Source organism: Poecilia latipinna, unplaced genomic scaffold (assembly GCF_001443285.1).
Source record: "Poecilia latipinna isolate Pla-1442-1.1 unplaced genomic scaffold, P_latipinna-1.0 Scaffold3718, whole genome shotgun sequence".
NCBI classification, from domain to species: domain Eukaryota; kingdom Metazoa; phylum Chordata; class Actinopteri; order Cyprinodontiformes; family Poeciliidae; genus Poecilia; species Poecilia latipinna.
In genome coordinates this window covers 5,616-18,766 of record NW_015116334.1, presented here as the reverse complement: position 1 = coordinate 18,766, position 13,151 = coordinate 5,616, and the positions used below count along the sequence as shown (strand labels likewise).

Below are 13,151 nucleotides of genomic sequence, written 5' to 3'. Positions count from 1 at the left end.
CTTAATAGCCAAGAAACCAATCATCACATGTCTTAATGACTTTCGACCACTTGCATTAACATCTATCATCATGAAGTGATTTGAGAGAGTGGTTAAGGATCACATAATCTCTATACTGCCTCCATCATTTGACCCATTCCAGTTTGCATACAAACCTAACCGCTCGACTGAAGATGCCATCTCCACTGCTCTTCATCTGAGCCTGGTACACCTGGAGAAAAGAAACACCCACATACAGATGCTGATTTTGGACCTCAGCTCAGCATTTAATACGTACATTCCTCAGGATCTGGTATGCAAACTGGTCTCCCTGGGCTTCAATGCTCCACTGTGCAACTGGCTGTTGGACTTCCTCACTGACAGAACTCAGTCTGTCCATGTGGGTAATAACACCTCCAATGTAATTTCTTTAAACACTGGCTCCCCTCAGGGCTGTGTCCTGAGCCCCCTGCTGTTTACCCTGATGACCCACGACTGTCGTCCCAGGTTTAACACCAACCACATCATGAAATATGCAGACGACACAACAACTGTGGGATTAATTCATTATTTAAACTACTCAACCTCTCCCAGATTAAATCTAACACAGAAGCTGTTAGAGGTGCTGATGTTTTTAGCAACAAAAAGGGGCCCCAAATCAAATTTTGCTCCAGGCCTCATACAGCCTTGGTCTGGCCCTGCATGATGAGTTTAATCTGCTGCAGTGCGCAGAGATGCGAAACAAATAGGAGATTTAGTTCAATGCTGCTAATGTGGCTTTAGTAGCTCTTCCATTTCTTTTCTATTGAGTTTTTAATAAGAGTCACAGAAACTTGCTGGAGTTTATGGTACGACTTTCTCAAATCTCTGCGTGGCCACACACATCAACTCTGGCTAAGTGGACAAAGCATTTGATATGGTTTGATGTATCATGTAACCGGAAAAATAATACTAAAAATAATAATAAATTAATATAAAACCAGCGTGATGCGTGAATGCGAGGCAAGCGCGAAAGCTCCTCACCGGGTTGAACCTGCATGATAAGGTTAACGTTGGTTTGTTAACCAACCAGGAACACAGACATAAACTTTATCAGTGCAGACAGAGCCGGGCGCTGGGCAGCATGTTGAGATGTAAAAGCCGCATAAAATTCTTTGTTCACAAATATAGATCATTCTCACCACTCGCTCAACGCACCTCTGAAAGTGACTACAAATTATTCCTGCGGTTCATGTAGAGCTGCGCAACCAGAGCTAACGCGGTGGGGTTTAAACTCCCACCTTGATCAAAAACTCTGGAGAATCATAATTCCTCACAGGGGTTGATGTAAATATCCATACAGGTCAGCCTGTGTCCAATTTGAGTGAAAGGAGGCGCATGCGATCTGCAAAGAGGTAAACTTAATCCAGGTGCTGCAGCGCAGAGGCGCCAGCTGTATGATTGGTTCGGCTTTAAATGCGTAAACCATAAACCTATCTTCTATAAACATATCTTTTAGGAATAAATTTATTCTGCAAGTGAAACGCTCAGAGCAACAGAGACGCTTGCAATTCGGTTTAAAAAATAAAACATAAAAAATTGGCGATTTTTTATTTTTTTCCCTAAAAACATAAATAAGCAAGGCTTAGCCTGGCGGTGGGGCTAGTAAAGCATGGCGGGGTGCCAGGCCTATAATACACTAGGGGAAACCCTGGATGACAGAACAAACTCAGAACTTTCTATCTTGCAACTTCTCAACTGAATGCTTCATATCAAGTTTCATCCTGGTGGTGTGTAATTTAATAACATTTAATAAATGTGGCTTATCATTGCATTTTCAGAAAGAAAATCTTATGTGCACATTCTGCTTGCTCTACTTTCGCAAACTTTTTCATTATACTTTGAAAAAGCATATTTTTGCCTCTTTACTGTGTTTTTCCTTGTCTTCCCCTTTTCTCTTTTCTATTCCAATTTTGCACAAACCCCATCATCACTGTACTCCTTCTTCTAAACTACTTTCCAAACTGCTCAGATCAGCGAGAAGGTTGGTTATTTTTCACTCCTTGCCCTCCTAAATTCAATCCCTGGCAGACTGGAGCCGTGCTGTGCCAGCATCTTGCTAGGCGCCCCAGGCCCGTCCCAGCCACTTACACATCTACTCTATGCTCTTTTAATCTACCTAATGCCCACTTTCTTTGACCTGGTCCTAGGACCCGTTGTTGCCCCTTGTTACCTTGTAATGTTATGTGAAAAAGAATTATTTTTGTAGCTTTTCTATGCAATGTTTGTGAAATGAGCCTTTTTAAAAACTATTTCCATGTAAACCTATTCTCAACTGAATGCTTCATATCAAGTGTTGACGCATTAATTATTAATATGTCAACCACCTTGTGTTGCTCATTTTGTATAACAGTGCTTTGCGAATACGAAGCTCCCAGCAGCTGATTGAATGATTAAATAATTAATTGAAGAACTGACTTATAGGCACATAGTCTGTTTTAAAATGCTCAGTTCCATTAATTATATATTTTGTAAATGTTTTTAAGCTACCGATCCATTGTCAGTAAACAGATTCACAGGCTAGGAAATTGCTTTGATGTAGTGGTGCAAAAATAAATACACAATAAAATTTTTTAAATATGAATACGAAAAAAAATATATACATGGAAATCTGAAAAACTCAAAGCGTGGGCAACAAAGCCACAACAAAGCAGTTTATGTTGCACTCATAGAAACTCCTGTTTCTACAACAGTGTTTCTATATTGAAGCATGTTGAAATGAAGTTTCTGAGATCTCGTCATCTAACATTTCAGATGTTGCCATTCTGTTTATAGTGTGTTTGTCTGAACATCCAGGCAACTGGAATATTAACGAGCAAATATGACATCATTTGTGATCATTTGTGCTACTGAGCGCAGCCTTTTCCATGAAGCTCCTCCTCGGCAATTCAGTTTCTACGCTGAGCTTCCACTTTAAGAAGCAGCCCTCTCCCCGACTTTGCCATTCAACTCTTACAAACTAGCCAGCAGCAATTAGCAAACATCTGGAGGAACTTTGTTTCTGCTGAGCCTGGCAGGCTGCTGGGGAAGACTTGGCAACTGTGCAGGTAGAAATAGTTGGCCATCAGGATTGAAGCTAAACTGCTTGTGAGGCAACATACAAGGAGTATGTCACCTCACTCACTTCATTCATGTTTATTAACCACAACCAGTTGTACTGTGCTCAGGTTGTGCACAGTACAACCTGAGCACCTACACTTAGCCATGTAGTTTCTCGCATGTCCCAGAATCATGTCTTCTCATTCCTTCTGTCGTTACCTCTACAGTCCGGCGTGTGCCACCCCGTTTCTCCATCCCACCCACTAATTGTGAGGTGATGCCTGCTGGCAGTGTCAACCTGACATGTGTGGCAGTGGGTTCTCCAATGCCTTTGGTCAAGTGGATGAGTGATGAAGTGGAGCTGACCCAGGAGGATGAGCTACCCATTGGCCGTAGTATCCTGCAGCTTACCAATATTAAGCAATCTGCTAACTATACCTGTGTTGCCATCTCAACTTTGGGTATGATTGAGACCACAGCTCAAGTCTTTGTCAAAGGTATGAAACTATGTAGTTGTGTTTACTACATAGTTTGTGATGTTTAATCCAAGACATCACATCCAAAGTTAGTCAACAAAAAAGCTAGTGCTGCAGTGCTATTTTTAACAATCCCTGTAAGTCAGGGGTCTGACCCCTCAAGATGATGTCAATACTGTCCTCAAAAGTAGGGGCCTCTTCAATATCAGACTAGCATTAAGAAGGAAAGATAAGATGAAGACTCTAACAACATTATGTTATAGGGTTTGGGCCACTTCCAGACGCTGGAAGTGCGACCCAGGGTCTGGGACTTTTGAGACTCCTCCTTTAAAGTCCTATGTGTATGTTATCGGCACTAGGTACTTTTAATGTATATCATTAAAACGTAGCAGCTACCTTACTTTTAGCACTTAGTTGACTTCACAATCCCTTAAAGTCAACTAGTTAAAATCTCATTGTGTTTAGTCACTATGAAGTGCAGTTTGGTATGAAATCCTGCAGAAAAGTGGTATCTATGATGTCAGGACCTCACCTGCTTTATATGCTATATATTTTATTCACATATATAACACATGTCAATATATTGTATTGACATGTGCTATATATGTGGTTATATGTGAATATACTATATTCACATATGTTATAGGGTTTCCCCCAGAAAACATTGAGGTGGTTTGTATTAAAAGATTTTAAGTTGACAGGAAATGTAAAAATATTACTGGGTAGCTATATGTTACGAGAAGACATCGCCAGTGAAACGCTGTTTAAACCCACAATTAAAAACAACTAATCAAAAATACAATTAAAATGAATATCAATTATTTGCACTTCTGTTTAATTCAAATTAAGTCAGTGGCTCAATAAGGCCCCCCAGCCCTTCAGGGCCCCATGAATGCTAATATTTTAACACAGACCATAGGTACATAAATGTAATATTTGTTTATTAGAATTATAAATGCTGCTGAATTTGATTTAATGGTTTCAGCATAATTAAATTAAACATTTTAAATTGTTTAACATTTAAATGTAAGATTTTAAGGAGCTGGAAAGTTTACTTTGTAAAAGTTCAAACAATAATCATAGTTAGATTGTTCTGTTATCATAGGGTTAGTGTTAGGGTTAGCTACAATCTGATGCTGTGAGTTTAATCTTTGAGTTTGAGCTCTATTTGTTCACAAATACAAATTAGTAAACTGCAATTATTGTCGTGAATTGAGTTTTTCTGTGTGTTTATTTCTGGGTTTTGTTTCCTGTGAGTCTCTGTGCTGTCCTGTCTTCCTCCTTGATTGTTCCCAGCTGTTCCTCTGATTACTCCCTGTATATTTAAGTCCACCTGTTGTCTTTGTCTCTTGTCGGGTCCTTGTCTAACGTTTGTCGTATTGTCTATTCTCGTCTGTATTATGTAAGTTGTCTTAGAATCGGTGAGCTCACGTTTATTCAATACTGTTTCTGTTGCTACCTGTGCTGAGCCCTAGCCTTCCGCTGTGCTGTGCTGCCAGTCTCCCGAACTGTGTACAAGCTGATATTTATGATGAAATCTAAATTTATCTTCTACAACCTGGGTCTGCCTGTGTTCTCCTCACCATGATCCACCCACACTTCATGACAATTCTAATTTATTGCTTTTTATGTTGGCCAATTAAACTATTTCTGCTCTCCCAGATTTCACTAAATCTAACCCATAAGCTGTTAGTGGTGCTGATGTTTTTAGCTCGCACTGAAGCAGCAGTGAAGGAGACCTGCTGCTGCTGCTGCTGTGCAGAGCTGCTCAGGTGCGTGTTAGAATCATGACAGCAAACCAGCAAAAAACGCAAAGAACTTTGCGCAGTTTTTCCCTCAAACTAACCGACTGAGTTGAGTAATACTGTTGGATGCAGGTAATGTTAGCCAAAAGATTACTAGCAATACCAGTATAGCACCTTAAGCTTGTTAACAAGTAGCCAGTGGTCCTAAACCCCCGGGCTGTGAACCAGTACCGGTCCGTAGACCAATTGGTACCGGGTCGCACAAGAAATAATTATTTCCACAAGCAGCAACATGAGTAAGTGACAGATCAGGTGTCTTTGGAAAGTTTATTTGTGAAGAGGAAACGGCCCAGAGAAGAGACAGGAGAATTGATTTATTCTGGACCGGTAGGTGAGTCCCACTTTACAAGCCCACTCTGCATGATATGCGGCGACTGGCTCACTAATGAGGCAAGGAAGCTTCAAAACTGCTTCGCCACATACAGACCAAGCACCCTGAGCATAAGTAACACTTTGGGTGTCATTGTCTCTCATCACTCCCAGATGAGACCGTCTTGTACCAGAGAAACAAGCACAAGGCTCCCATTAGTTATCGTGAAATAATATTTTCTTGAAAGTAAAATGTTCGTTTTTGCTGCGCATCTCTATCTTACTTTGAAGGGACATGTAAATGACCAGTCAGGGAAACGAGAGGGGTAGAACTTAGGTATGGTTTACACGGCACAATTTTGAATTGCCAATTTTCCAAACCTCTGTGACACACGAGCCAATAAAAGTAAAACAGGTCCGATCGGTTCTTGTGTCCAACGACATGGCAGGAGTCACACACCACACATGAACCAATTCCACTCACGAACATCCCAATTAAAATAACGTTGTGTTTTACTAGTTACAAATACAAATGACCCCCTAAAATAAGCCGATGCCCCCGTTAAACTCGACGCTGACGTGTTGAGATGTAAATAACTGTTTGTTCACAATTATGTGAACAAATAATTATGTTTGTGAATTATGTTTGTGAACAAACATAATTGTTCATAAAGATAAATCATTCTCACCACTCCCTCAACGCGCACCTCTGAAATTATTCCTGTGGTTCAGAGCTGCACAACCAGAGCTAATGCGGTCAGGGTTAAACTCCTACCTTGAAGGTTCTCCAAAGACCATAATTCCTCACAGAGGATTGATGTAAATATCCATACAGGTCACCATGTGTCCAGTTTGAGTGAAAGAAGGCGTGCGCGATCCGCGCTGAGGTAAACTTAAGAGATAAAGCAGAGGCAACGCGTAGAGGCACCAGCCTGCTCTGCTGGCTTTAAATGCATAAACTATAAACCTTTATTTTATCAGTAAATGTGCTCTGCGATTGAAATTGTCAGAACAACAGAGACTTTAAGATAAAAAAAAAAGAAATTTAAGTGATATATATGTATTTTTTCTTATAATACGCTGGGGGAAACCCTGTATGTTATTCACATTTATAGCATATATATGTTATGTGATGTTATTCACATCATTCACATCCTGTACAGCTCTTGCTTTGCAGACTGTATGGTTAAAAAGTTTAATTATTAGCATAATATTTAGTAATATAAGCTAAAAGACTTTCAGAACAATTAAGCAGTTAGGTTTATGTGAGAACAGAAATCATTTTTTGTCTTACTAAACCTCCTGTCTTCATTTTCTGACAGCTCTTCCGAAGATGCCTACCTTTCTGCAGGTGGTAGAGACCACAGCCACCAGTGTTACTCTAACATGGAAGTCTGGGAACGCTGAGCCTGTGTCCTACTATTTGGTTCAGTACCGTTCTAAAACTTCTGGCAATGGTTTTCAGGAGATAGATGGTGTAGCTTCATCTCGCTACAGCATTGGCGGTCTTAACCCCTTCTCTGACTACGAATTCCGTGTCCTGGCCTCTAATAGTGTTGGGCGAGGGCCTCCAAGCAGTATTGTGAAAATCCGTACAGGTGAGCAGGCACCATCATCACCACCTCTTCATGTACGGGCACGGTTATTGAGCTCCACCACCATACTGGTGGAGTGGGAACCTCCTGAGGAGCCAAATGGTCAACTGCAAGGTTATCGGATCTTCTACAGTTCTGAGCCCAGTAATCCACTCAGCACCTGGCAGATACACAACACCAATGACAGCAAGTTCACGTCCATCTCAGAACTCACGCCTAACATCACTTACAGCCTAAGGATGCTTGGCTTCACATCTATGGGAGATGGGCCACTGTCTGATGTTCTGCAGTTAAAAACCCAGCAAGGAGGTGAGAGTCCCCCCACAGTAAAGCCATACCTGTCAAGTTTCCTGTTTTGGCCGGGAAACTACCGGTTTTTTACTTCCCTTTCCCGCTGTACTCCTGTATTATTATTTTCCATAAATATCCTGGATTGTGTGCTGGATTGGGCCGCCTGCTCTTACATTAGTTGGTATACAATTCTCTTCCCTCGCTCTTATGTTAGTCCCCTGGTCCTATTACATTACTCTACGCTTCCGCCCCCTTCCCCTGCTCTTACATTTCATGTGTCTTGTCTTTCAGTCCCGTCTCCCCCCATGCATGTGCTTTCAATGCTGCAATACATGTGAATCAAAGAAATTCTAAGTGGGGTAGCCAGAATGGATCACTATCATTTCTGGGGTGTCTCACTGGAAAACACAGGATGAGTTAAGGCACCTAAATAAGATATCAAGAAGATTTGGAATGAAGGCATTGGCAGAAAAGATCAACTCAGCGTTATCTAAGTTGTTCTTATAGCAATGTTTCTCAAACTTTTTCAGGGCAAGGACTACTGGTAGCACTTTATTTGACGGGGTGTGCATAAGGCTGACATGATACTGTCATAAACATGACATAACAGCTGTGTCCAAATTCGGTCGACGTCCTTCGAAGGACCCTGTCTATGTAGGACAGGTCCTTTGTAGACCGCGAATAAATGACGACCGGAAGAGAAAATCTGTGCTCCCACTCTAGTGAAACTTATGTTGCCTAGCAACCATGACTGCCTGAAGGAAAGAGCAGAGAAGAAGAAAAAAAAACAATGGAGCCAAAGTTTTTCAGTCATGTATTAATCTTGATTTCTGTATTATTCTAAATCAGTTAGTTTGATTCTAAAATGTTCAAACATATATTGCATGTTTGAACATGTATTTGACAATACATGTTCAAACACGTTTGAACATGTATTGTCCATGTATTGTTTGAACATGTAGGAACAAAGGAATAAATATGAGCAAATTATTCTCCAGATTTCAGATAAGCCATTACAGTAAAATAAAACTAGTATGTCTGAAGGCTTAACTTTAATCAATCAAATCGATTTAATAAATTAAATACTGTAGTAAACCAAACATTTTACAACTAGATATTGTCTGAATAATACCGGTGTTTAACTTCCACTCATTGGGGAAAGCTAGCGGGAGTTTTTAAAACAATGTGCCGGGAGTCAGGCGTTCTCTCCCGGGTCAGCTAACTGCTGGCAAGGGGAGCTGGCTGTTAACGCAGCGGGAGCAGACATGTCTGAAAATGTTAGAGCAATATTGCAATTAGATTATGTTTTGGTGAACCGACTAGATATTTGAGACTTACACACTTACATTCTCACCTAAAAATGTTGCACAAAATCACGTTGTGTCATTTAAAGTGTAATATAATAAAATAATTTGTCGCTCTTCACCGCCATTGCTGCTCCGCCTGAACGCCAGGTGTTACGTCAATCCGCGTTTCCCCATCAGATACGGTTCCCCCTGCGTCTTCTTGCCGCTCCGCACCGCCCAGGCAGCAAAATACGCGCGTACTCGTTATGAGCGCTGAGAAAGCACGCGCTTGTTCGGCGCGCTTGTCGAGAAGGGCCCCGCTGCAGCAAACAGAAAGGGGCGGGGACGGACCACTGTCAGCCTCTTACCTTATTTGGAAATGGGATCATTGCACTCCGAAAGTGAAAGGGGCGCTATTTCCTATATTATCCGCGGTCTCCCGTTTTAATTTTCTTTTTAAATCTGTGGTTTAACTTTATCTTTAGGATGGAGTTTCACTCTCGGCATGTATTTCAGCGTCTCTTTTTTATTTACTTCAGCGCAGCTCTCAGCTTTTAACAAATTCTGTACCTTTCTGTGTACTTCTAAATCTGCTTCTTAGTCGCATCTTTTCGGGCCTGCTACTTCCTCTAGTGGCGTGGGGGAGGTAACACAACTAATATAATTATGTCACTAAACGAGAATACCACAAAATTTTTATTATTTACTATTAATTTCGCCATTTCTGGCAACGTGAAAGACAAATTATCTTTTAAAATACCATATTTTTCTTCAGGATGTAGAGCTAATTAGGTGACATAAACAACACCTTTATACATTATAAATAACATCTATATATCTCCATCACTTATAAGAGGAAGAAAATAAATAAGACATGAAAAACAACATTATCAACAACAATAAAAATACCATATACAAAATATACATAAGAAATTTAATTGAGCAAAAGTCAATAATGAACAAATTAATTAGGTTCACAGACGAATAACCAGGGTTGTTAAACAAGCAATAATCCACATTTTTGTTTTGTTGGTAGAGTCCTATATATAGGAAAAAAATATGATTAAATGATTTAGTCTTCCAAGGTGGAAATTTTTCTTTGACTCTAAAACAATAAAATAAAACTAATTAATAGAATAATAATATCAGCAATTTGTGCATCAAGTAAACACTTAGGTAAACACTACAGGTAAATGTTATCATTTAATTTGGCTAATAATAATTATTGCACTGTTAGTGAATGACTTCTAATAGATGTTCTATATTTACCAGAGGAACACAATAACGCCTTCATGAGCTGAAACTGATGAAAAAAAAGGATGGATGCTCTAAACAGTTTAGACAGAGTTGTTATTGGTTTCACCACTATTTACCTTCTATTTTTCCAAGTATTCTTAAAAGATTGTCTGTTAGTCTGCAGCTCATGTGACCAAACCAGCCGAGGAGATGAAAAGCTAAAGCCCTCAACAGTTAAAACTTGAGATGACTTAAAACTTAAGTTACATTTTTAAGTTTTAAATTTGAACTCATTGTTAAAATGCTAACATTACTTAACTAGAGGTAATGTTAGCTAATGTTACCTCTAACTAACTAGAGGTTTTGCACGAGTTGCACTTGTTAGGTAACCCCAAGATCACTGGGTCTTCTTAAAAGATAGAGTGACGTTTCTTAAAAATGTAGCCAGTGTTTTTCAGCAAAATTGAGCTGACTGTCCAGGAATGATCCAAGGTATTTAAAACTTGCCATAGTTTCAACAGGTTGGCCATCGAGTGAAACTGGAACCACTTTCAGGTATTGTTTGTTGTTTAATTAGCTCTGCTTCCTTAAGAAAATTAAAAGGTATGGTGTTTTGTGAGGGACTTTATCTTTTGAGGTTCCAGTAATGCCAGCATTAATAAGACTTTGGTATTCTGATTTAGTAATGTATTTATTAGTTGTGCTACCACCCCCAGGCCACTAGAGGCAGTAGCAGGCCCGAAAAGATGCGAAAAAGGAGCAGATTTAGAAGTACACAGAAATCAACGGAAATTGTTAAAAACTGTGAGCTGCGCTTGTTTCGGCAAAGAGTGACAACTTTGCCGAAACATGTTTGAGCTTTCGGTGTCCGTAGTTCCTCAGACAAGCGCGCCGAACAAGCGCGTGCTTGCTACGCGCGTGCTTTCTCAGTGCTCATCACGAGCACGCGCCTATTTTGCCGCGTGGGCGGGGCGGAGCGGCAAGAAGACGAAGGGGGAACCGTATCTGATGGGGAAACGCGGATTGACGTAACACCAGGAACAGCCAGGAGCTCAGAGCTTTGAGTGGTTAGGACCACGACGTCACAAGGAGGTATTCTGAAAATCGAGGAACACACCAAGGGTCATTGGGAGGTTCACAAGGCAATCAACAACGTTTATACTGATGACCTGAAGTACTATTACTCTGGCGACGATATGTTGGCTGACTCCACTCTTAAGCCCCTCGCAGATGAGACGATCTCCAACAGGTGTGTAGAGTTCCAGCGTCGCCGGTCACGCCCACCAAAGATCACCCACAAGGCGCCCCCTGGTGGAAGGAGTGAGAAGCAGCGGCAAAACAAACCCTCAGCACCCAGGATCACCACAGTTTTAATGCAATTTTTAGAGCAGTTTTGCATTAAGAGTGTCATTATTTACCGACTGACAACAGATTCATAACAGTCGTAGACATTCGTAAGACTCCAAGTTCATGACATGTATTATGTCATGTTTATGACAGTGTTATGTCAGTGTCATGCACACCCCATCAATTAAAGTGTTACTGGACCACTTAACCTGAAATTCCCCCCACATTGCCATCACGTTGAATTTAACTGAGCTATGATTGTTTACATTTATTTAGATGACGGAACTGATTTTGGGTGTAGTTGCATAGACCACTTCAAAAAGCACGAACTTTTTATGATCTTATCAGTATTTACCATCAGATTAAAAAAAATCTGACTCCTCAAACATCAAAGGAAAGTTTAATCTGGGAGTTACCTTAGTCACAAAGTTAGAGAAGAAATTAAAAAATGTAGAGATGATTGCTTTTAACTTAAAAGGGTTGTCATTGTGTACAGGTTTTGTGATATGTTAATTATTCTTGTTAGTTCGTTTTTCCATATACTTGGTAATCATTCAGTTGTAATTCTTTATTAAAATAACCTTTTTTCTAACCGGCTGATATAAAGGGGCTGTCCTCTATTGTCCTCTGGTTGTTATTTTCATGCTTTCAGTTCCACACAAGCCATCTGGTTTTGAGGCCGAGGCAGAACTGGACACCCGGATAATGCTGTATTGGCTTTGGCCTGTCCAAGACCACATCATCAGTTATGAACTAAGTTACTGGGAGGCCAACAGTCCCACAAACAAGGTAAATTTACTCAGAAATGAAATGCTGTATTTCAATGCAAAGGTTTTCATGTGTTTGGATTCATGTAAAACATACACTATTGTGCCAAAAGTATTTGCTCACCCACCCAAATTATCAGAATCAGGTGATTCAATCACTTCCATGGCCACAGGTGTATAAAATGGACATGCAGACTGTTTTTATAAACATTTGTGAAACTATGGGTCGCTTTCAGTGAATTCCAGCGTGGAACTGTGATAGGATGCCACCTGTGCAACAAATCCAGTCATAATATTTCCTCGGCCCTAAATATTCCAATGTCAGCTGTCAGCTTGGTTATAAGAAAATGGAAGAGTTTGGGAACAGCAGCCACGAAGGTCAGTGGATGCTGAATCACATAGTGCGAAGAGGTGCCCATTACAGACCTCCAAACTTCATGTGGCCTTCAGATTAGCTCAGGAGCAGTGCACAGAGAGCTTCATGGAATGGGTTTCCATGGTGGAGCAGCTGCATCCAAACCATACATCACCAAGTGAAATGCAAAGCGTTGGATGCAGTGGTGGAAAGCTGCTGCCACTGGACTTTAGAGTGGTGGAGGCGTGTTCTCTGGAGTTACAAATCGCGCTTCTCCATCTGGCAATCTGATGGATGAGTCTGGGTTTGGCGGTGGAAGCAGGATTATGGTGTAAGGTTGTTTTTCAAGAGCTGTAGTTAGCCTTAGTTCCAGTGAAAGGAACTCAGAATGCTTCTCTTTGTGGAGATCTTTGTCACATCACAACCATGGAAGCCTGTTTAGTCTGGTTACCTGCACCTCCCGATCGTCAAACTCTCTGACGTTGCTTCCTGTTCACTGCTTTTAACATATCCCTCCTTCACCAGCTTTTTCCCTCTCTTCTTGAGCTGTATTTGATGACCTCATCCTGAGCAGCAATCAGAGTTGGAGACTAAAATAAAATTTGTCTTTTTCTTTCTGTGTGGTTG

General features: G+C 40.7%; 1 protein-coding gene across 1 annotated transcript in view; it reads left to right on the top strand.

Annotated features, from left to right (window-relative positions):
- The window catches only part of LOC106941525 (receptor-type tyrosine-protein phosphatase F-like), a 24,591-nt gene extending 11,885 nt beyond the window's left edge, over positions 1-12,706 (top strand). The window contains exons 3-7 of the mRNA XM_015024576.1: positions 1,991-2,002; positions 3,285-3,554; positions 6,970-7,551; positions 12,055-12,191; positions 12,620-12,706. Of these exons, the coding sequence (XP_014880062.1) occupies positions 3,335-3,554; positions 6,970-7,551; positions 12,055-12,191; positions 12,620-12,706 (1,026 nt within the window). The 5' untranslated portion in view covers positions 1,991-2,002; positions 3,285-3,334. The remainder of the gene's footprint in view (positions 1-1,990; positions 2,003-3,284; positions 3,555-6,969; positions 7,552-12,054; positions 12,192-12,619) is intronic.
- The last annotated feature ends 445 nt before the right edge of the window (positions 12,707-13,151 follow it).